The 20,308-nt window shown below is 40.7% G+C and overlaps 3 protein-coding genes across 3 annotated transcripts; all 3 read left to right on the forward strand.

Moving 5' to 3' along the window:
- The first annotated feature begins 3 nt into the window (after positions 1-3).
- On the forward strand, positions 4-6,142 carry coq9 (coenzyme Q9 homolog (S. cerevisiae)). Its single transcript, XM_026172614.2, has 9 exons — positions 4-146; positions 2,011-2,236; positions 2,348-2,483; positions 2,574-2,716; positions 3,475-3,559; positions 3,640-3,744; positions 4,898-5,053; positions 5,278-5,331; positions 5,502-6,142. The coding sequence occupies exons 1-9, from the start codon at positions 89-91 to the stop codon at positions 5,535-5,537; spliced, it is 999 nt and encodes a 332-aa protein (XP_026028399.2). The 5' UTR covers positions 4-88; the 3' UTR covers positions 5,538-6,142.
- An 82-nt stretch (positions 6,143-6,224) lies between these two features.
- Positions 6,225-10,298, forward strand: polr2c (RNA polymerase II subunit C). Its single transcript, XM_026172615.2, has 9 exons — positions 6,225-6,459; positions 7,740-7,789; positions 8,037-8,105; positions 8,195-8,247; positions 8,636-8,764; positions 8,848-8,899; positions 9,002-9,170; positions 9,264-9,338; positions 9,850-10,298. The coding sequence occupies exons 1-9, from the start codon at positions 6,374-6,376 to the stop codon at positions 9,992-9,994; spliced, it is 828 nt and encodes a 275-aa protein (XP_026028400.1). The 5' UTR covers positions 6,225-6,373; the 3' UTR covers positions 9,995-10,298.
- Positions 10,299-11,124: 826 nt separating this feature from the next.
- LOC113025148 (diacylglycerol O-acyltransferase 1-like) lies at positions 11,125-20,009 on the forward strand. Its single transcript, XM_026172616.2, has 18 exons — positions 11,125-11,260; positions 12,500-12,684; positions 13,577-13,664; positions 13,753-13,793; positions 14,231-14,316; positions 14,458-14,510; positions 14,609-14,714; positions 15,188-15,283; positions 15,370-15,429; positions 15,506-15,609; positions 16,234-16,272; positions 16,786-16,827; positions 16,928-16,972; positions 17,068-17,177; positions 17,257-17,322; positions 17,413-17,500; positions 18,868-18,930; positions 19,195-20,009. The coding sequence occupies exons 2-18, from the start codon at positions 12,554-12,556 to the stop codon at positions 19,396-19,398; spliced, it is 1,422 nt and encodes a 473-aa protein (XP_026028401.2). The 5' UTR covers positions 11,125-11,260; positions 12,500-12,553; the 3' UTR covers positions 19,399-20,009.
- Positions 20,010-20,308: the final 299 nt, after the last annotated feature.

The following is a 20,308-nucleotide window of genomic DNA, read 5'->3' on the forward strand; positions in this document are numbered from 1 at the left end:
ATTCAGGCGTTTTATTTTGAAATGCTCTGACTGGATTTCCGCTGTGGGAGCGAGTTGCGCGGTGGTGACGCCGCTGTGAACAGCTGATATGGCGGCGTTGCTAAGAGGTCTGCGGGCTGGAAGGGCACTCCGTGGCCTGAGCAGCGGTAAGAAGGGGTCACTGCTGGTTTTGTGATTATACCGGAGAGCCGGGGACACGTTTTCCAGAACGCGTGTCTGTGTCTGCGTTATCAGCGCCTTTAGAACGAGCGTTTTATTAGCGTTAGCTGATCGCGCCAAAGGTGATCATGAAGGACGATATCAGCAACAGGGAACTGAGTGTAGCTCCAAAAACGGGGCTATTAGGAGGTTTGTAGTGTCCGGGTTGGCTCTGCCGGGCAGACCTCACAGGTGACTGCAGGGTAAACAGGTTCCTACACCGGGAGGGGGCGTGCTGTCTGCAGTTATACAAGCTGTCTGAGCGTTTCTAATGAAACCCCTAATTATAGCTCCCTTTTCCTCTTATCATTGCAAGTTCTGTGAAACACACATGTGCAGTCTCCTATTGAAGTGTATCTACGGTAAAGCTTCAGTATTTGTTGATTAGAGTTTGCAAAAAATGTACCAAACCGCACATTTTCCACTGAAATACACACTTAAACTATGAAAGCTATCAATCGTTTGATACCTAAACAGCCTAATTTATACTGAGTTAGTATAACAAATCAATTTTAAAATCCTCCCGTTGGAATACTGGGGTATTTTTTATAATTTGCCCACATTTTATTGGAATAATTTGATAGAAAAAAAAAAAAAAAAAAAAAAAAAAAAAATATATATATATATATATATATATATATATATATATAAAATAGTTAATGAATAAACGAATAAAGCTAAGTCCATATGTCCTACACTGACAGGTCACTTTATTAGGTGCTAGCACTGTGCTAGACGCCCTTTCTCCTTCAGAGGTGCTTTAGTTCTTCATGGCTCAGATTCAGCAAGGTGCTGGAAACTTTCCTCTGAGATTTTGGTCCATGTTGACATGAATGCATCACCCCGAGACTATAGATTTATCAGCTACACATATATGAATGTGTTCTACAACATCCCAAAGGACTGGTGACTGGAGGCCATTTGAGTACAGTGAACTCTTTTTATGTTCAAGAAACCAGTTTGAGATGATGTGACGTGTTCAACCTGCTGGAAGCAGCCATCGGAAGATGGTCATATGGAGATGGTCAGCAACAATACTCAGATAGGCTGTGGTGTTTGAATGGTGTTCAGCTGGTTTCAAGAAGCGTGCCAGGGAAATTCTCCCACCTTATTAAACCACCACCAGCCTGAACTGTTGAGACGAGGATCGACAGTCATCAGACCAGGCAACATTTTTCCAGTGTTGTGCGTTCAGAGATCTTCTTCTGCTTTTCACTGGATATTTTCTCTTTTCAGACCGTTCTCTGTAAACTAGAGATGGTTGTGTGGGGAAATTCCCAGCAGGTCATCAGTTTCTGAAATATTCTCTCACAACAACCATGGCGCTTTCAAAGTCATTTTTCCTCCCATTCTGATGCTCAGTGTAAACTTCAGCAGGTCATCTTGACCATGTCTATATGCCAGTATACACTGAATAGCTGACACATGATTGGCTGATTAGATATTTGCCTTAACAAGCAGCTGATGTAGTGACCAATGAGTGTAGTATAATAAGTATTTAGTGCAGCATTCTCACCAATATTTCTCTTAAGTGTAACAGATGGGGAAATAAAGTACTTCATACCATGTGATAAATTGTACAGGTTTCACTGAGCTTGAGTTTAATGTAAATGTGAGACTTTGTACTGTGGTTTGTCACATTTAATCCTTTTTCTAAAAGTTTGGTAAAAGTGTGAACAACAACAGCACACACTGGGAGGAAAGTGACAGGCGATAGAGATTCGATACAGCACGATTATTACGAGAAATAAACAAGTACACCGTATTAAAAATGAATCTGTGGAAGTAAATCCATATATTTGTATGCTCCAGTGGTGGCTGCACCAACAGCAACAAACCCTCAGTGCGGCAGTCTGAGACGAGGCTTCCGCTGTGCAGGGCTGAGGCTTCAGGATGAGTCCAAATCTGACAAGCCTCCCTCCTCAACCTCCTCATCCACCACCTACCATGAGCACTACCAGGCTCGCTCTGCTGAACAGGACACGGCGGCTTCTGCTTCCGATCCGGCAGTCGACCAGTCTACCGATCCAAACACCAGGTCAGTAATCGTTACATTAGTCACTTCTGTCATTCAACAGGGATTTTACAAGATGCTTTCTGATGTGGGAGAGCTACACTTGGTCTCACATTGCCGTTTGTCTTTGTGAAGTTACCAGGATCAGAGCGGGGAGCAAGATGAGGAGTATGAAACAGAGGAGCAGCTTCAGGCTCGAATCCTGACTGCCGCTCTGGAGTTTGTTCCTCTGCACGGCTGGTCGATGGAAGCTATCGCAGCTGGTGCTGAGGTGAGAGAGTAGTTCAAAGACTTTATCGTGTAGCCCTGTGTTCGTATGTAAGCTGCACCGTTAACGCTGTGGTTGTTGTGTCTGTACCAGAGTCTGGGTTTGTCTTCTGCTTCCACCGGTATGTTCGAGAAAGGATCCGGAGACCTGGTCCTACATTTCATCGCTCAGTGCAATGCGCAGCTGATGGAGATCCTGGCTGAACAGCACAATCAGGTCCAGCTGGGCCAGGCTGAGTATGTATACACAGCAGCTCACTTTGCAGTTCAGCTACACTATATTGTCACAAGTATTTGCTCTCTGCTTTCACAAACGTATGCACTTGATCATGACATTATCTAAAACCTTTTGGTGTGTTGAAGCATTAAGAGTTCCTTTCACTGGAACTAAGAGGCCGAGCCCAATTCCTGAAAAACATTCCCACACTATAATCCCTCCTACACCAAACTTTACACTTTGCCGGTTGCCAGGACAGCGGTACTTGTCAGTCTGCACTGTGCTAACCCAGACTCATCCATCCGATTGCTAGACATGTAATTCATCTTTCCAGAGAACACGTTTGAACTGCTCGAGAGTCCAGTGCCATTGTGCTTTACACTACTGCATCTGATGCTTTGCATTGTGCTTGGTGATCTAACGCTTGGATGCAGCTGCACGGCCATGGAAACATATTCAGTAATGCTCTCTGTGCACTGTTCTTGAGCTAATCTAAAGGCCACATGAAGTTTGGAGGTTTGCATTGACTGACAGCAGCCTACAGGCCTCTAGGGACTTGATTTTATTTATCTGTGGCCATGGAGGTGACTGGAACACCTGAATTCAATGATTTGGATGGATGAGTGAGTAGTTTAGGGAAAACTGTGCAGATTCAGCTTGAGCTCAGGTTTAATTCAGGTCGATTATTCACCTACGCTTTAGGCTGGAAAATAAAACACTCAGCGGGACAGGTAATATGAAAAAATGTGAGAGATGTAAAGACAGATTTCTCTTGCAGACCAAAGAAGACTGCAGATTTTATAAGAGACGCTGTAGAGACCAGACTGCGCATGTACATCCCCTACATCGAAACATGGCCACAGGTACAGCATGGAACACTGAGAATATGAGCTTCTGAGTGTGCTCACAGGTCAGGAAGCTTTACTTGATATTGTCTTCTCAGGCGATGAGCCTACTGCTGCTTCCCCACAACATCCCCGACAGCCTGAAGCACCTCTCCACGCTGATGGACGACATCTGGTACTACGCCGGAGACCGATCCACAGACGTGAGTGGATCCTGTCACCCTTCTTCTTCTTCTTCTTCTTCTCCTCCTCCTCATAGCTTCCTGTCCCCCTTTCATCACCACCCTCAAAATATCCGACCTGCCACCTCCCAGGTTACTGCCCCTATCGACACCTCACTTTGTCCTTGCTGGTACACTGAAAATACTTGTTTCTTATTAGCTGGCAGGTGCCACTTGAGCATTTATATAAAAACAGCGAATGATCGCTCCAGTCAGCAGATTATATCACAGATACTGTTTAACTAACAAAGAGAAAAAGAGGGCTAACGACCTTCTCATGAGTGATCGTTTTCCATTTTTTTATTGATACATTTGTAGTAATTGGTAATATTTGATTTGTTTCAGTAAAGGTGTAACCTCGGAAAACTATTGACACCTGCAGCCGTAACACAAACTCCAGTCGTGCTTAAATTTGCAGGCAATGCATGCTCTCACACTGTGTGCAAGGACAAAATCACCACTATCACATACGTATTGTCTAAGCTGTAGCTAACTAACCAGCCCCATGTTGGCTCTTGTTGTATTTACATTTAAGTTTGCATGTTGCGATAAATCGGTGCAATCATTTTCCTGGCAAAATCTAAAGAAATGAGTGGCAGTTCAAGGCTTTTGCACAGCACTGTTTTCTGGTGCAGTCTCCTGTGTGCTCTTCTTTAAAGCTGACCTTTTAGATTAGATTAGATAGAACTTTATTAATCCCTCGGGTGGGTTCCTCTGGGAAATTCGATTTCCAAAAAAGCACAGCACAGAAGTTACAGAGTTACAGAATATTATATATATATATATATATATATATATATATATATATATATATATACACACACACACACACACACACACACACACACACATATATATAAATACAGAGACAATATAAATAAAATATACGAAGGGGATAAATAGAATAAATAGGAATAAAAATACAAGTGAATTGCACATTTCAAGTATTGAGTCTATTGCACCGTTGACTATTTACAAAAGTATTGCACAAAAGGTATTGCACAGTGAGGTGAAGAGGCACTACAGCTTAGTTGTTTTATGTGCCACTGCATCCGTTTTACTTACTTTACTTTTGAGTTTACCTTGAAATAAATGTGGACTAGGAGTAAAACTGCAGGACTCATTTCTGTTGTAGATGAATTGGTACACAAAGCGTGCGGCGCTGACGGGCATCTACAACACCACAGAGCTGGTGATGATTCAGGATTCCTCTCCAGACTACCAGGACACCTGGGCCTTCCTCGATAACCGCATCCAAGATGTAGTCAACATGGCCACCACAGCCAAACAGGTAGAGAGTGAAACATTGTTAAAGACTCACTCCTGACTTCTTTTGAATGTTTTTGCAGAAGCACATCTTTAATCGCTTTGCAGCATCACCCAGCAACGATAATAACAAATAAATGACCTGAGATTTAGCGTTTTAAGAGAAATCATGTAAAAATGAGTCTTTATGTGACACCTGAACCTGTTCTTCAGCCATGTGTAAGCTGTATGTTCCACTTTGATGTGTAGGTGCAGTCAACAGGTGAAGCAGTGGTGCAGGGACTCATGGGAGCTGCTGTTACAGTGAGTCTTTTGTGTTATATTCACCATTTAAATTCACTCTTCTCATAACTTCTGCCACAGGATTAGCGGAGATACTTAAGTCTTCACCCTCTTCTTTGATCTGTGCTCTTAACTCTCACGTTCTTGAAGGAAACTGTGTTCATTAATGTCTGCACGCCTCTTTTTCACAGCTGAAGAACCTCACAGGATTGAACCAGAGAAGATGAAGCACCGATCCCGACCGTCCACATGATGAGCAGAACTCTGAAATATTGGACTATGGCTGTTAATAAACAATAGAAGGAGCAAATTTGTTTCTGATCACCTGCAGAAACTCTCACCCGCTGATCTTTTCACTCTCCTGCTCAGATCATTTTTTCCTTTGTACAGAAGGACACAGATCTGCAATTTAGTTGTTGAATCAAGTGAAAGTTCAATAAAATAGTAATTGTATATTTAACTTTTTTTTTTTTTTTTGGTTTGTCTTCAGTTGTGAAATCAGTTTCCCACTAAAGAACTACGTTTCAGGTCAAAGTCGCTATATTTTACTAGAGCGAAAACCCTGTGCCACCAGAATGATTTGAAATGTTCTGCAGTTAAAGTTTTGTATATAGAGACTTTAAAGTGTCTGATTTGGGACGTTTGCATTAATTGTAATTGGTCTAACTGTATTACAATGAAAAAGCAATTTTGAAACGTCAATACATTGTCTGTTAATGTCTTGGTTTGCCCACCAATCTAAACGCTTGAAATATTTGTTTTAGATTAATGTGAGACAATAAAGTTCTTGCCTGAAAAGGAATATGCAGATAATGTTTGCAAGCAAGTCAAACTTGAGAGTTTGTGCTTTTGTTTTGAAAAGGGAGCTACCGTCGTCTGTAACCCGGTGGTTAAAAGAAGACCCGCCTTCGAGCCTCTTTTGACCCAATCACTGTACGCGTTTACATCTCGAGGCCAATCAGCGCCTCGTAAATATTTCCGTGGAGGTCTTCAAGCAGAAGCAGCGGTAGTGTGAAGTGTGTTGATAGTGAAACGTCTAGTTTAGCTTCATTTAGCTTCAGTAATGCCGTATGCTAACCAGCCAACGGTAAAGATCACAGAGCTGACAGATGAAAATGTCAAGTTTGTCATCGAAAACACGGATTTGGCGTAAGTACGAGTATATTTTCCCTTGTGCAGTGTGTGAGGAGGACGAGGGCGGCCATTATTCTCAGCACCAAAACACACGCTGAGTAACAGTGTAAAGCTGCTTTCGTTTAACTCGTATAACTAATATTTAATATACAATATAATTATTATTTAAGTGTATGTTAAGCTAGCTGAATGTGGAAGTAAACGCAGGTGCTTCACATTAGTTAGGTCATGTTTTTAAATGGGTCTTTAGTCTACTGTGAATGAATTACCATTTAGGACAAAGTTTCATATACAAATAACCAATAAGTAAATACATAGGCTGTAAAAATAAAGAAATATAAGTAGAAGTCAAATGGGCTAGTTTACTGCACAGTAACATTTATTCCATTAGTTTTTTATATTTTCCAGCGTTGATTAAAATGTACATTTTTCTCTAATCTTTTTTTTTTTTTTTTTAAATAAGGAAATGAAAATTCCTAAAGATTAAAGTATTTTCCTGCCTTTCCTTTGTTAGATTACCAGGTTTAACTGGCAGTCTAACAACACACCAATTAAAGCTGAGGAAACTTCATTGGACACTATCTTAAAATTTAGTTTTCTTTGTCTTGCAATTCTGTAAAATGTGTTTTGTCTGATAATTAAAAGAAACATTTCATTGATTAGGCAATCAATCATAAAAAAAATCAGCTGTTTCTCGCTAGAAGAATATTTCCTTTCTTTAATTAGTCTCCTGATTATTTTCTCACTTCAGTGACTGTTTGGCCACAGCAGATCAGCTTTCCCTCTCTAACTTTGTCTCCATATTACTCAGTCTTCAATGTCCCTCATAATTCAAATCTAGCTATCCATCAATTCTAAGCTTGTCCATTATAGTCATTCCAGATAAAAATCTTAACGCCTCTGTGACATCACAACGTGAAAATGTGGAGTACAATTTTTTTTAATGTCTGAACAGTCCAAAATCTGAAAATACAGAGTTTGCTGATGTTATGACTAAGGAATGCCTCTTTGATTAAAAACAAAAAACAAAACTTTGATCAGTAATCAGCATCAGTAATAGTTTGGTATTTTGCTAGTTGACTTATTAATCATCGTTCATCGTTCGTCACTGGAAGCCCTTTTAAATGTTTGTATAATTCAGCCCTCTCAGTTGCAGATTTCAGGTGATCTTGGACTATTAGAATTCGTTCTATGAAGCACACATAAAAACCTGAAAGCACAGTCTGGAGTTTAAGGGGGACTTTAACGGTGTGTTATTCATCTGAAACCATTTTTTTTCTTCTTCTCTTTTTCAGGGTTGCAAACTCCCTCCGCCGTGTCTTTATGTCGGAGGTTCCTACAATAGGTACAGTAGCTTTGTGTGTGTGTGTGTCGTTGCTTAACATCGCCAAGTTCTGGTGGGGTCCTCTGTACAGTTATATAAGTAAACAGTCAAGTCTCAGCTGCTGTTATGATATGGAGAGCAAAACAAAACGGATATTGTGTTGGATAAAGTTGTGTAGCTTCACCAGAACTCTGGGGAAAGCGTTCAGTATCAAACCCACCTCTGCAAGCCTAAATGACTGACTTGCACTGCACTGCTTCATTTCCAGCCATCGACTGGATCCAGATCGACGCCAATTCGTCTGTACTGCACGATGAGTTTATCGCCCACAGAGTGGGTATGTATGAGAGCGTGTGTAATACCTGTGGTAGTGCGAGAGATCAAAGAAGGCTGCTGTAAAAACCTGAGTGTTTCCTGTATCTTCAGGGCTCATACCACTCACCAGCGACGACATCGTGGACAAAATGCAGTATTCCAGGGTAAGCAGACATTTGTAGCACAGCCAACCACAGTTTCAATTTATCCTTGTTTCTCCAACGTATTTTTAAAAGCTTATCTGTGTTGCCACGCTTGCTGTTCAGGGGACACCTCTCTCTTGTTTCCTGCAAAAACTCCTCCTGCCAGATTAGAGTGCCATTCCTGCTCGTGAGACTCAGAGATGCTGTTCCTAATTTTCAGACATTTGTGGTTTCTACACACGATTTGTCAGCTGCCTGTGACAACATAAACAGACTCAGACTGGTCATTAACCTGATGGTTCCCTGGTGTGAACGATACATGATATCAGATTGTGAACAAAGCCAAGAGCTTCCTAACTTTTGAATGCGGGCGCCGGCTTTAACACCACAACGTCAAATTCTCCTGCAGGACTGCACCTGTGAGGATTTCTGTCAGGAGTGCTCTGTGGAGCTCACCCTGGATGTTCGATGTAACGAGGACCAGACGCGTCACGTGACCTCGCGTGACCTGTTGTCTAACAACCCCAGAGTCATCCCGGTGAGGCTTTTCTCCTTTTTCTAGGATCGTTAGTTGACTGGAAGCAGAGGTGAAGTTGACTGTGGTGCATTGTGGTTTTCTAGGTGACTTCCAGGAGTCGAGACAACGATCCCAACGACTACGTCGAGCAAGATGGTAAAGCTGTATTCACGAGTACATACCGACTGCTGAGGTCTCTGCCTGGTGTCTGTTTTCACATCACTTCATAAATGTTTCTTGTGCTCTGATACCACGCAGACATTTTGCTGGTGAAGCTCCGTAAAGGTCAGGAACTTCGGCTCAGAGCTTACGCTAAGAAAGGTTTTGGGAAGGAACACGCCAAGTGGAACCCAACAGCGGGGGTCTCCTTCGAGTATGACCCCGACAATGCACTGAGACACACAGTTTATCCACGACCCGAGGAGTGGTAGGTTTTCCTCCCAGTTTGGCTCATCTAAAAACTACATTGTTAACGAATAATTATCATAAAAATACTGACACCCAATGCACTGATTCCCAGGCCGAAGAGCGAGTACTCAGAGATCGAAGAGGACGAGTTTCAGGCCCCTTACGACCCCAACGGGAAACCGGAACGGTTAGCAAAGAGCTTCATGATGTTTTCTCATCTTTATTATTCTGCCCACTGGGATTTGCATTACCTGACCTTAGCCAGAAGGATCTAGGTCTGTTTTGATCCCTGAAACCAAACAAGTTTCCTGAATTATTTGAATCGAACATTCACACTAGTGTTTCCCACTGCATGAAAATGTCCTGAGGCAAGCCTATGAGGAGTGTTGCATATTTCCACCCTAAATATTCACAAAGACATCAATACACAGGCTTTTGGAGATGGCCAGAATCTACTGTCAATAAAGAAGCATGAGATGGCTGTGATCGCTTACCTTCTCTTATTTTTGCTTGGTCTACCAAAACGAGCTTGAAATGAACTCCAGACACAAGCAAAGATTAGCACGTTCAGTACCGTGCATGTGTTTTAGGCTCTGAATGCAATCCAGGAAGTTTCAGACTAAATTCTGAAGTTGAATGACTTTGACTTTTATAAGGAAACTTTGCACGCAGCTCGGCTCACATTTCTCCCTGCACAGGTTCTATTACAACGTGGAGTCATGCGGCTCCCTGCGGCCAGAGACCATTGTCATGTCAGCGCTGGCTGTCCTGAAGAAGAAGCTGAGTGACCTCCAAACCCAGCTGAGCCACGAGATCCAGAACGACGTACTGATCATCAACTAAAGGACCTTCCTCCACACCAGCTTGATCTTCACATCCAGAAATGGCTTTGCTGTGTCCTCCCTGCAGGCTGGCAGGATCACTGAGATCTGATCCATTAAAATGTGGGTTGTGTTTTCTGCTCATAATAAATAAATTGAGTCTCAGTCACTAGAAATGTAAAATTCAATGAGTTTGCGAGATCATTGCTTAATTTGGAGTTTGAGCCAAATGCATATTGATCTTTTTTGCTGTCAGTGTAACACTTTAAACTGTTATTTTTCCTTAAATGTTCCTTTTTTAAATAAATATTTTCTAAAGGAAATTATCTTTTTTCATGAAGTGTCCTTATTTCAGTTTTTCTGGGCTTGTGATAACTAACCTGCATCTGCAGCCTGTGAATAAATATGTGGTTTTAATACCAGATTTAGCTGTTTTTAAAATGATATATTTAATCAAGGTTAAATGTAATTAATTAGGTCTAAAGAGTCGGAATATATAAGTGAAGGCGTACAGTTCTTTGGGTGCTGAGTGGATGAAGGGAAAAACGTATAACTTTTTTCATATAAATTGCATCAATTATTTCCTCAGTAATGATCGAAATGAGCAGTTTCAGTATTAACAGTTACACATTTAGTTATCTGACTTAAAACATAATGTTTGGTTGGCAGGAGTTTTCTTCAAGTCATTTGGGAGAAAACTCATTTGGGAACCCTGCTTTCTATTTCCCCGCTTTTTATTTTACACCTTTAAACTTAAATCAGTTGAAGGCTTTATTCCCAGACAACTCTTTGCTTTTTATGCACAAAGTTAATCGTTTGTTTACAATCCCTTTATGGTACAAAAGAAATGAATGTTTTAAAGCGTAACAATTTCTGTAAACATTGTTTTATGTAAAATGTTTATCTTATGAATCTATTAATACTTTAAATCTGCTGTTGTGACATTTACTGTGTGCAAAATATGAATTGGATACTGGAGGAACAATAAATGACATATGTATATAAACCACGGGCTTCCGTATAAGGCACCAAAATGACAATTAATCAATCAGACTACAGGCCTTTATTTTGGCATCTCAGAAATTAAAGTCTTTTTTACTTTAAGTGGGCTTTTATTTTGAATGTTTCACAATAAAAGGATCTCGTGGCTTCACACCGAATAGCACCTCCTCAGTCCTCAGAGGGCTCAGAGGTCAGAGAAGCTCTGTGTCGGGCAGTCAGCTGACAGGCGGCGGATGCTCTGAGATGTGGACCTGGTAGAAGGATGCTGCACGCGGAGGATGACGCGGTAGGACGTTTTTCTTTCGCTTCAGAAGGTCACACCGAGCTTCTTTAGGAAATGCGGAAATTAAAAGTTTGACTTGTTAGCACCCGGTGTTACAGTGGTTGTAAAACGAGTTGGTTAGACTGACTAATGTATTTCGGGCAGCTATTTCATTCGGCGTACATTTTATCGACAAGCAGCAACACAAAAATGTAACCTCTTGGCTTTTAAGCATAAGATGCCTGCGACAACGGGTCGTTTGAGGTAGAAAGGACATCTAAAGTCTAATTTCTCATGAACTAAATGGCTTAATAATAATTTGTATGCTTGCCGAATTTTCACAAATTGAACTTAAAGCTCGGGTAAAGGCTAAAACTTTATCTTACTTAATGTTCACCCGCGTATACAAGCGATAAAACACCAAAGTGGTAATCCACTACAGCGATTTGGTTGGAATTATTTTCTAAGATGCAGTTTGCATTTAAATGATCTGATGATGCGCTCGTATTTTCTGCACAACCTACAGCCTCATTGTCTCAACATGGCAAAGATTAGAAAGACAATAAATCATTGCAGAAATTTTTAACAAGTACAGTAAACAACTGTGCAAAATTCTGGAGTCAATCTTGTGTCAGAATTCAAAAACTTTGAGGAAACTGCACAGGATGGGTAGGTGTTAAGGGACATCCTGTCTCAATGAAGGGAAACAGGAAATCTGAAATTTTTGTATATAGAAGAGTTCAAAATAGAAGCCCGACAGTGAGTGTGTACAGCCATCTGTAAAGCACGTGGAGGCTCTGTCGTGGTTTGAGCTCCATTTCAGCCAGTCGTGTTGGAGAAAACTGATGGAAATGCAGAAATGTACAATTACATTAAAATCCACCATGGAATACCATCTGGAAATCATCTGATTGGGAAAGGTTTTTATTTTTTAGCATGACAGTGATCCCAAACACACTGCAAATGCAGGAAAGCATAACTGGATATAAAAAGCACCCATTGGAACAATATCAGCTGACCTCCTCAGAGCCCAGTTTTAGGATAGAATAGAACAGAAACTTTGATATTATTTAAGCAGTGTACGTAAATAGGAATTTGCGGAGTTTGGTCTACACTTTTTTTCTTGCATGAAATTCAGATAAAAATATGACACTATGTAATATTTATGTTTATTCTTTGATCATCTTAATATTTCAAATCAAATATCTAATAAGAGAATGTTATTTGTGAGAGTTAAATAAATCTGTTTTCTGACTCTTAAAGTGGACTCAAACATCTGTAACCTCCACCTCGGTGGACTGATCCTTGGAGTTAAAGATGGCTTCGATGAGGAAGAGGTTCTCCTCCTCCTCAGTCGAAGAAGACGGTATAAGCCTCTGTGATAGCACTTCCTTTTCTACATTTGATCTAACCAGTGAAGAAGAACACCCCTACGCATCTTTGCTCTGGTAAGCTCTCTGCTGCTTTCCTCATGTCTCCATGTGGCAGATGTATGACCTCACCAGCAGATGAAATGTTCACATATTTTACTCAAATAATAAAAAGCACAAATAAAAAATTATGAATGCATTGATTTATATACGTGTAAGGCATCATATAATAAAAACTCACAGAACCCATCAGACCTGGCTGTCATTGTGCAGAAATAACTGTTCAGGAGGATAGCGTGAAACGTAGATGAGGAATAATACTTGACATCTTGGTGAACAAGTAACGACACACGTTACAGCAGGCGTGGCCATCTAATTCTGAAGCTCTAATCTCACACACAGCTTCAAAAACCCTCTCCTACGTCTTAAAAGCTTCAAAAGAAGGTGATCGGTTGAACCATCTGTCTTCTTGGTCCAAAATGTGAACACTGGCATCCTTGAATCCTTGAACTTTGGTGGTGGATAACAACTACACCGACCTCTCTGACATTGTGTTTTCGTACCGTGTGGTCTTTGTGGCCCATTGTAGAGCCAAAACACCCTGTTTCATAACTACACAGAGATCATCCCGTTAAATACTTATTCAGCACCATCATTACAAAATTAACAGTTAATGAATAGTAAACCATCTTCAGACTCTTGAGTGTCACTTTTAATTTAAAATCCTCTGAATTTGGGCTAAAATATATTAAACACACAATCAGATGTAGACATGTTTAGTTTCTTTATATCCCAGGGCCTCGTATAACCAACAAAAAACCATCAGCTGAGTGGTTTTCCATTTGTTTACCACTGGAGGAGACCTGGAATGTTTTTGCGATGCAGTCATATTAGAGCTGACAGGATAATATTTACAGGAAAAAACAAAAAAAAATAAGCCTGATGAAGATGAAAATGTGTTTTTGTGCAGCTGCCACAGCATCCAAGACTCTCTGCTGAGCTCTAACAGCAGCTTTACCGGATACAGAGGCATCCTCAACTGGATCATCATCCTGCTGGTTAGTTTCTCAGCCCTGCCTTATCATTTGTGGAAATACATTTAAGATTTTGTTGAGTTATAAAAACGCTGTCATTCTGATTTTTAAGGTCCTGACTCATGCTCACCTGTTCTTGGAGAATTTCATACAGTGAGTATAAATGGCTTCTGTCCTTTTTTTGGTTTGAATTTTCAGATTTGGTGGACTTCACATCCATCTATAAAACAGACCCTTCACCTACAAACACACTTGCTTTTTTGTAAACCATTAAAGTTTCATGTTTAGTAAACCTCCCATGCTTTACTCCAGTGTAAAATCTATATGCTGGGACTCTGCGGGCACATTTAGTGGAAGAAAAGCACGAGCACTGCGCTTCACAACAGCACAACACACTCTGAATCTAGAAGACTTTTGGATGATAATTTGTGAGGAGAAACGCCACACTGAATGTGTCACATGAACATATTAAAACCTCTTGGTCTAAAAACCAAGAATTTCTATTCATTACAGTATTTTTTCCAGTTTAAATACATCCCTGCTCTCTGTTTACTGTTTACTAAAGCTTACTTTTTTCCTCTTCATAACAGACATGGATTTTTGATAGATGTCAAAAAGGTTTTGGGACATCTGATTGAGGACAACTGCAACTGGCCGTCAGTCATCCTCATTCTGGGTGAGAACCATTGGTATCCGTAGGACTGTGGCAGAGAAACAACACATCATGAATGATACAGAATTACTTTAGAGTAGAGAGAATAGGTGTCTCCAGCAGCACACTTGTTGTTGTGAATGAATAAATTTCTTATTTTCCCAGCTGCCAACACGTTTGCTCTGATAGCTTTGCTTCTGGAGAGGTCCCAGGAAAAGGTGAGAGCTTATTATTTTCTCTTTTAGATGTGAAAGGATGTATCTTTCCAGAGAGGGACTTTTTGACACAGAAAAAATAACAAATCTTTGTTTGTCAGGCAATGCTGTCTCTCTCCAACGCACATCGTTTACACCTTACTAATCTGGGGCTGCTGGTTCTATTTCCTCCTGCTGTCATCGTACACGAGCCTGCAATGTCAACAGGTAACTTCAAACCTGCATCATATTTACTGTAATCCAGACCGATAGATTTGAGTTCCCTTATAAAATACAGTCATTGGCCACTTCATTAAGTATACCAGGAAACAGATTCAGGTCAGATTTTGATCCATGTTGACATTCAGTTTAATCCAATTCAGTTTTATTTATATAGCACAAAATCAAAACAGTTGCCTCAAAGCACTTTATAAGCCACACAAAAATACAAATAAAACAGAGAAAACCCCAACAATCATTTGACCACTCTATGACCAAGTGCTTTGGCAACAGTGGGAAGGAAAACCTCCCTTTATTAGGAAGGAGACCTGTGGCAGAACCAAACCTGCCGTGACCGGTTTGGGTGAGGGGAGGGGATGACGTGACAGCATCGCACTGGTACTGCAGATTTGTTGGACTCCAGGACTTCCATGTGTATGTGTCTCATTGTCTGAAAAGCACGTTTATGCTTTGTCCACCAGGTGGAGCATTTTTCTCTCTCTTGTTCTTCACTATTCTGGGGATGAAGCTTTATTCCTACCAGGAAACAAATCGTTGGTATCGTCTGGCTCATTTAGGTATCTGTGCAACTCTAAACTTTTCATTGACCCCATCTCAGAAGAACAGCAGCTGCTGCAGCTTTTTGCTTCTGTTTTATTTTTAGAGAAAGATCAGAATGGACCTGCATCACAGAAACACCACAATGAGCATCCGACATTCAGAGGTAACAGCTGCTTCATTTCTTTATAGTGACTCAAAGTGATGTTTCAGCATTTTTAACTCTGTCTTTATTTTCTCAGAGCTCTATTATTTCCTCCTCGCCCCCACTCTCTGCTTCCAGAGGGGCTTCCCCTGCTGTCCTAACGTCCGCATTAATAAGCTGCTTCACAGACTGATAGAAATGGTGAGCTGAACACTGGTGTCATTATTTTTACACAGTATTGTTCTATGAGAGAGGAGAATAGAAAAAGTAAAAAGGATTAATAGCGCTGATATGGATGACTCAGTTTTCTCTTTACAAGTCTAGACTTGAGCGCTCCGTGGCGTTCTTCATCCTCTGTTGGCATGGTAACAAAACGAGCGCTAACAAACCTTTTTCTTGGATAGCTTCAGGCCCTTTAATCAGATTATCTTTGAACCTTTAACCAGAAGTATTGTATTTGTAATACTTTGACACTGCACAGGGGATTTTCTGTCCCCGCTAATGTCAGTGTGACTGCTCCTGATATAAATCCTTGTTGTTTCGTTATTTCTTTTTCATTTGATTGTATTGTAGTCTCTGCTGCTCCTTGTTCCTGTCTCCTCTGTCTTTTCTCCTGTTAAATTCTCTATTGTTGGAGAGAATTCGAAACGTAAGGACTTAGCTACTACATTTTAAAGTCCCGACATCTAAGATTTGTTTTGTATGCCACATTAAATCACGTGTTGAATATTTGTCTTTTTTTTTAATGTATTTTTTTTTCAACAAAATGTAAAATTATTGTGCACACACTACATGGGATAATTAAACATAATTTTCTGTTTTTAGGTGGTGGTTGTCCAGATCATGGTTGGCATTGTGCAGCAGGTACAGCAGATCGCTGAAGTCCTTTCTTTGTTATACAGTAGCTTAGTATCACTGCATTTATGTGCAGACCTTTCAGGGAGTCTGGCACTGCACGGCTGTGAGAGCATGTTTCACTCTGGAGGTTGATTTGGGGGGTATGTGTGAATTAGGAGCAGCACTGTAGCATTTACAGTCCACTCGTTGGACTCACGAGCCTTTGTGCACAGGGCGTCAAGCAGGCACTGGGCTATGACCTCGGGAGTTTAGAAAACTGCGTCATGACTCTTTATCGTGTTCCTCAACCCGTTCCTCATTGGTGTGGTTGGACATGCCGTGCCATTATTGCAGCATTATTTGAATCAAAGTGACTTCAGTGCATTTGATTCACCTCTCAGTGATTTTAATGTCCTGTCTATAAATGGGTAAAATCTTCAGCTGGTATTTCATGGAGTAGGGAGTCATGGAAATCGATGACTATTATCTTCAAGAACCAAGTTGAATTTCATGATTCTAGAATCCTTTGTTTCATTCTAGTGGATTGAACCCATCTTCCAGAGATCAGAAATCTCATTCTCTGTAAGTGAAACATGATCTTCTGAAGTGTGCTCATTAAAACAAGGGCAGCTCCCACCCTTGCTGAATCCACCCTTCTTTCTATTTGTATACTTTTATCCAGAGCATGGCCATCACTACGAGGGTGGAGCACCTCGTGGGGCTGGTGGTTAGTGATTTCTTTTGTCCTTGGTCCATGATACTTAGAGATAAGAGTTTGTATGTGTGGCATATTGGCATTGCTAACACATACTTTCTTGTCAGGCACCGACCCACTTCCTGTGGCTCCTCTTCTTCTTTTTGACTCATTCATACCTGAACTTCTGTGCAGAACTGCTGCGCTTTGGTGATCGCCATTTTTATGGAGACTGGTGGTCAGTTGTACAGAACATTTACTGTAATTTGTGTTAATTTTGCATCTCAGAAGTAATGCAGTTTATATTTTATCTACAGGAACGCTACAACTTTGATTGCTTTCTGGAAGAACTGGAATATTCCCTTTCAGAGGTGGTGTCACAGGTATTATCAACATTTTTTGGTCTGTGTGCTTGAATGTTTGACATGGGTTGTTTTTTTTGCTTACATGTTTTTCTTTTTATGCATAAAAAGACACATTTACACTCGTCTGGTGGAGAGGAATGTTTCCCCATCACATGCCGAGTTGCTGGTTTTCCTGATGTCTGCTGCGCTTTGTGAGGTACAGTCCACTCTTCTGGCATCTTTGGAAAGGAACTATCAATGCTTCCTTATCTCCTTTGGCACAGGATACATTGCACCCTTGCTTATGGCAGTATCTGATTCTTACCTTACTGGTCTACAGTATCATATTTAAGGTGCTAGAGGACCATCGTTGCAACTATAGAGTGTAAGGCTTGAATGTCAGGGCCTTGGCTTTATTGAATTTAGTCCCACAAATCTAGCATTTAATAAACGGGGAATCCAGCATAAGTTACAGCAATCTAATAACGTTCAGACTAAGTTTGTGCAGAACTGGCCAGAGACACTGTAAAGGTGAATCAACATCCAAGGGCCAACCCTGCTGGTCATTAACCAGAATGCAGGTTTAAGGAACTTCTGCATTTCTTCCCATTTCAGACCCAGAAGTTACCTCTGAACGATCTCATATACTCCAAGATTGCAGGTGACCTTTCAAGGACCAAACATTGATCTTTAGCCCCAGAAACTTTGGTTTGTGTCCCATGTGAAGCTAAAAGTAAATGTGGAACTATTTTAGACTCTCTGAACTCGTGTTTTCAGATTTAAAAATATCTGTTTTCACACTTTGGTTAAGTTTTCGCTGTAAAACTATTTCTGGCCTTTAGGATTCTTATGAACTGACTTTACATCAGTGACAGACGCTGAAAGACTTTTTTTAAACGGGTGACATTTCTTAAGATTAATATCAATGTTATTTTATTCTCATTCAGATTGTGCAATATTACTTAACAGTATGTTATTGAATGTTTGTTTCATTCCATTATACGCTGCTACTCTCTTTTTATTCATTGCACAATACTATGTCACTTTTTTTATAAGCACCTGCACTGATTGTTATGTTATTTATTTTACTGGAATAGTTATATCGTCACTTTGTTTGAATTGTTTGATATTATATTTGCATTATGCTATTGTATACTACTGTAAATTACTGTATCCTACCATTCTTATTGTATATTATTATATATCTTTATTCCTCTGTTCCTCTGTCTGGTAATTAAGTGAGATTTATGACCTTGTTTATAACCTACAAGCTGCATGAAACAGAGCAGTCAGTGTGAGATGAGTCTTTGTAGTCCATCAGTGGGACATTGTAGTTTCACCACAGCTGACCCACGTCAGTGACATCCACCGTCGCTTTATTAGGTAGTTTGGTTTCTGGAGTTGAGTCAGACTTCACATTTTTTCTTGACTTCGTGATTTTTTTCTCCCACTGGGGAAAAGGAAAAGAGATTAGAGATTAGGATTGAATTGCAGCCCACTTCTATACAATAAAATTAAGCTGGTACCTCTGGATAAACACCAGTACTAATGAGCCGTGATGGTTCTCTTCTCTCTCCTACACAGTATATGATTGCTCTGCCACTGCATAGCTGCCGTCTGTGGATCTTTCTCATGATGGTGTTTGAGGTGAGATTATTGCACTGGTGGCAGCTGCTGCTGTATGGGGATCCAACTTTATCATTCATGGATGAATTTTATGCTCTTTTATTTAACAGTGTTAACAAATGCAAAAAGGCTTTAAATGGAGACATAGATTACACACTGAAATCTTAGTCCTAATAATTAAACCTGATCCACTTTATTGTTTTTGGCCTTCCACACCTAACACAATGCACTGTGTTATTATAATCGGGGCGTGTCTTGAGCTGACACTATGTCTTCTTCTTGCAGCTCTTGGTCGCAGTATTCCTCCGAAACTATTTCCAGGGAAACTATGGCAACGGTTTAGTGTGGCTGTTCCTGCTGCTGGGCCCTCCTCTAGCTGTGGCCACTTACTTTCACGACCACTACGTCAGCCTCCGCGTTAACCGTCAGCATTGCCCGTCACAGTCACCACCAACATCAGAGCGGAGAGTTTTCCTGCAGCTTCACTGACTGAGTGAAGGCAGTCTAGCAGATATTCCTACACTTTTGCATTTATGACTGGGCTGAGAATTCATCTGTGAGGCAAAGCTGCACATGCCTGATGTTTCACTTCAGCAATACATATTATTCTGTGTACACCAAACCTGAGTTATGCTACTATGCATATACATCATGCTGATATTATTGGAATAAATGACTGTTTAAGGTTTCTTTATTTAAATTTGTACATTCGTGCTTTCTGAATGTGGACAGCAAAGTGAGGTGGTGACTCAGCTGCAATCAATTTGTAAAGCTCTTCCTGATGTGACCATTCCTGCTGTAATCAAAGTTGCTGCTAGGACGCCGCCACGTCAACGTGTGATTAAGAGGCCTTCATTTATATAAGTTCACCGAATCACAAGAACCGCAGACTGCCTCTTCTTATGTGCGTGTGCACAGAATCTGAAGCAGAAAGCGAAGTTCAACAGAAAGTTGTTACTTGTTATCTCCGACTGAGGTTTTAGGTTTTGTCGAGGCAGCTAACACAAAGAAAGACTGGCGCTGTTGAATTTTGTTTGCAGTATACCCCTCTGATCGTTACTTGTTCAGGCTATTGTTTTCAAATAAAGCCATCTGAGTTACTTAGCCTCATCTCCTCTCCTTGTCGTAGATCCTAGATGCATATTCCAACATTCCCATCAGGTTCCTCTTCTCTGGAGGTTCTTTTGTGGATTAACATTTGCCATCTGATAGGAATACAGCCTGTTCAACACTAAAATCACCTGCTCACTTGCTGCCTGCTGCTGGAGGACACAGTTACAAATTCCCACTTGCGCAGATACGTACTGCTCCCGTTAGCTGGTTCTCAAGACCTTTCAAATGCACTTACCATCTGTCATGAATGCAAGTGAAAGCAGGTGGACTCAAAGTGCAAACTTAA

This window comes from Astatotilapia calliptera, chromosome 7, assembly GCF_964374335.1.
Source record: "Astatotilapia calliptera chromosome 7, fAstCal68.1, whole genome shotgun sequence".
Classification (NCBI taxonomy): domain Eukaryota; kingdom Metazoa; phylum Chordata; class Actinopteri; order Cichliformes; family Cichlidae; genus Astatotilapia; species Astatotilapia calliptera.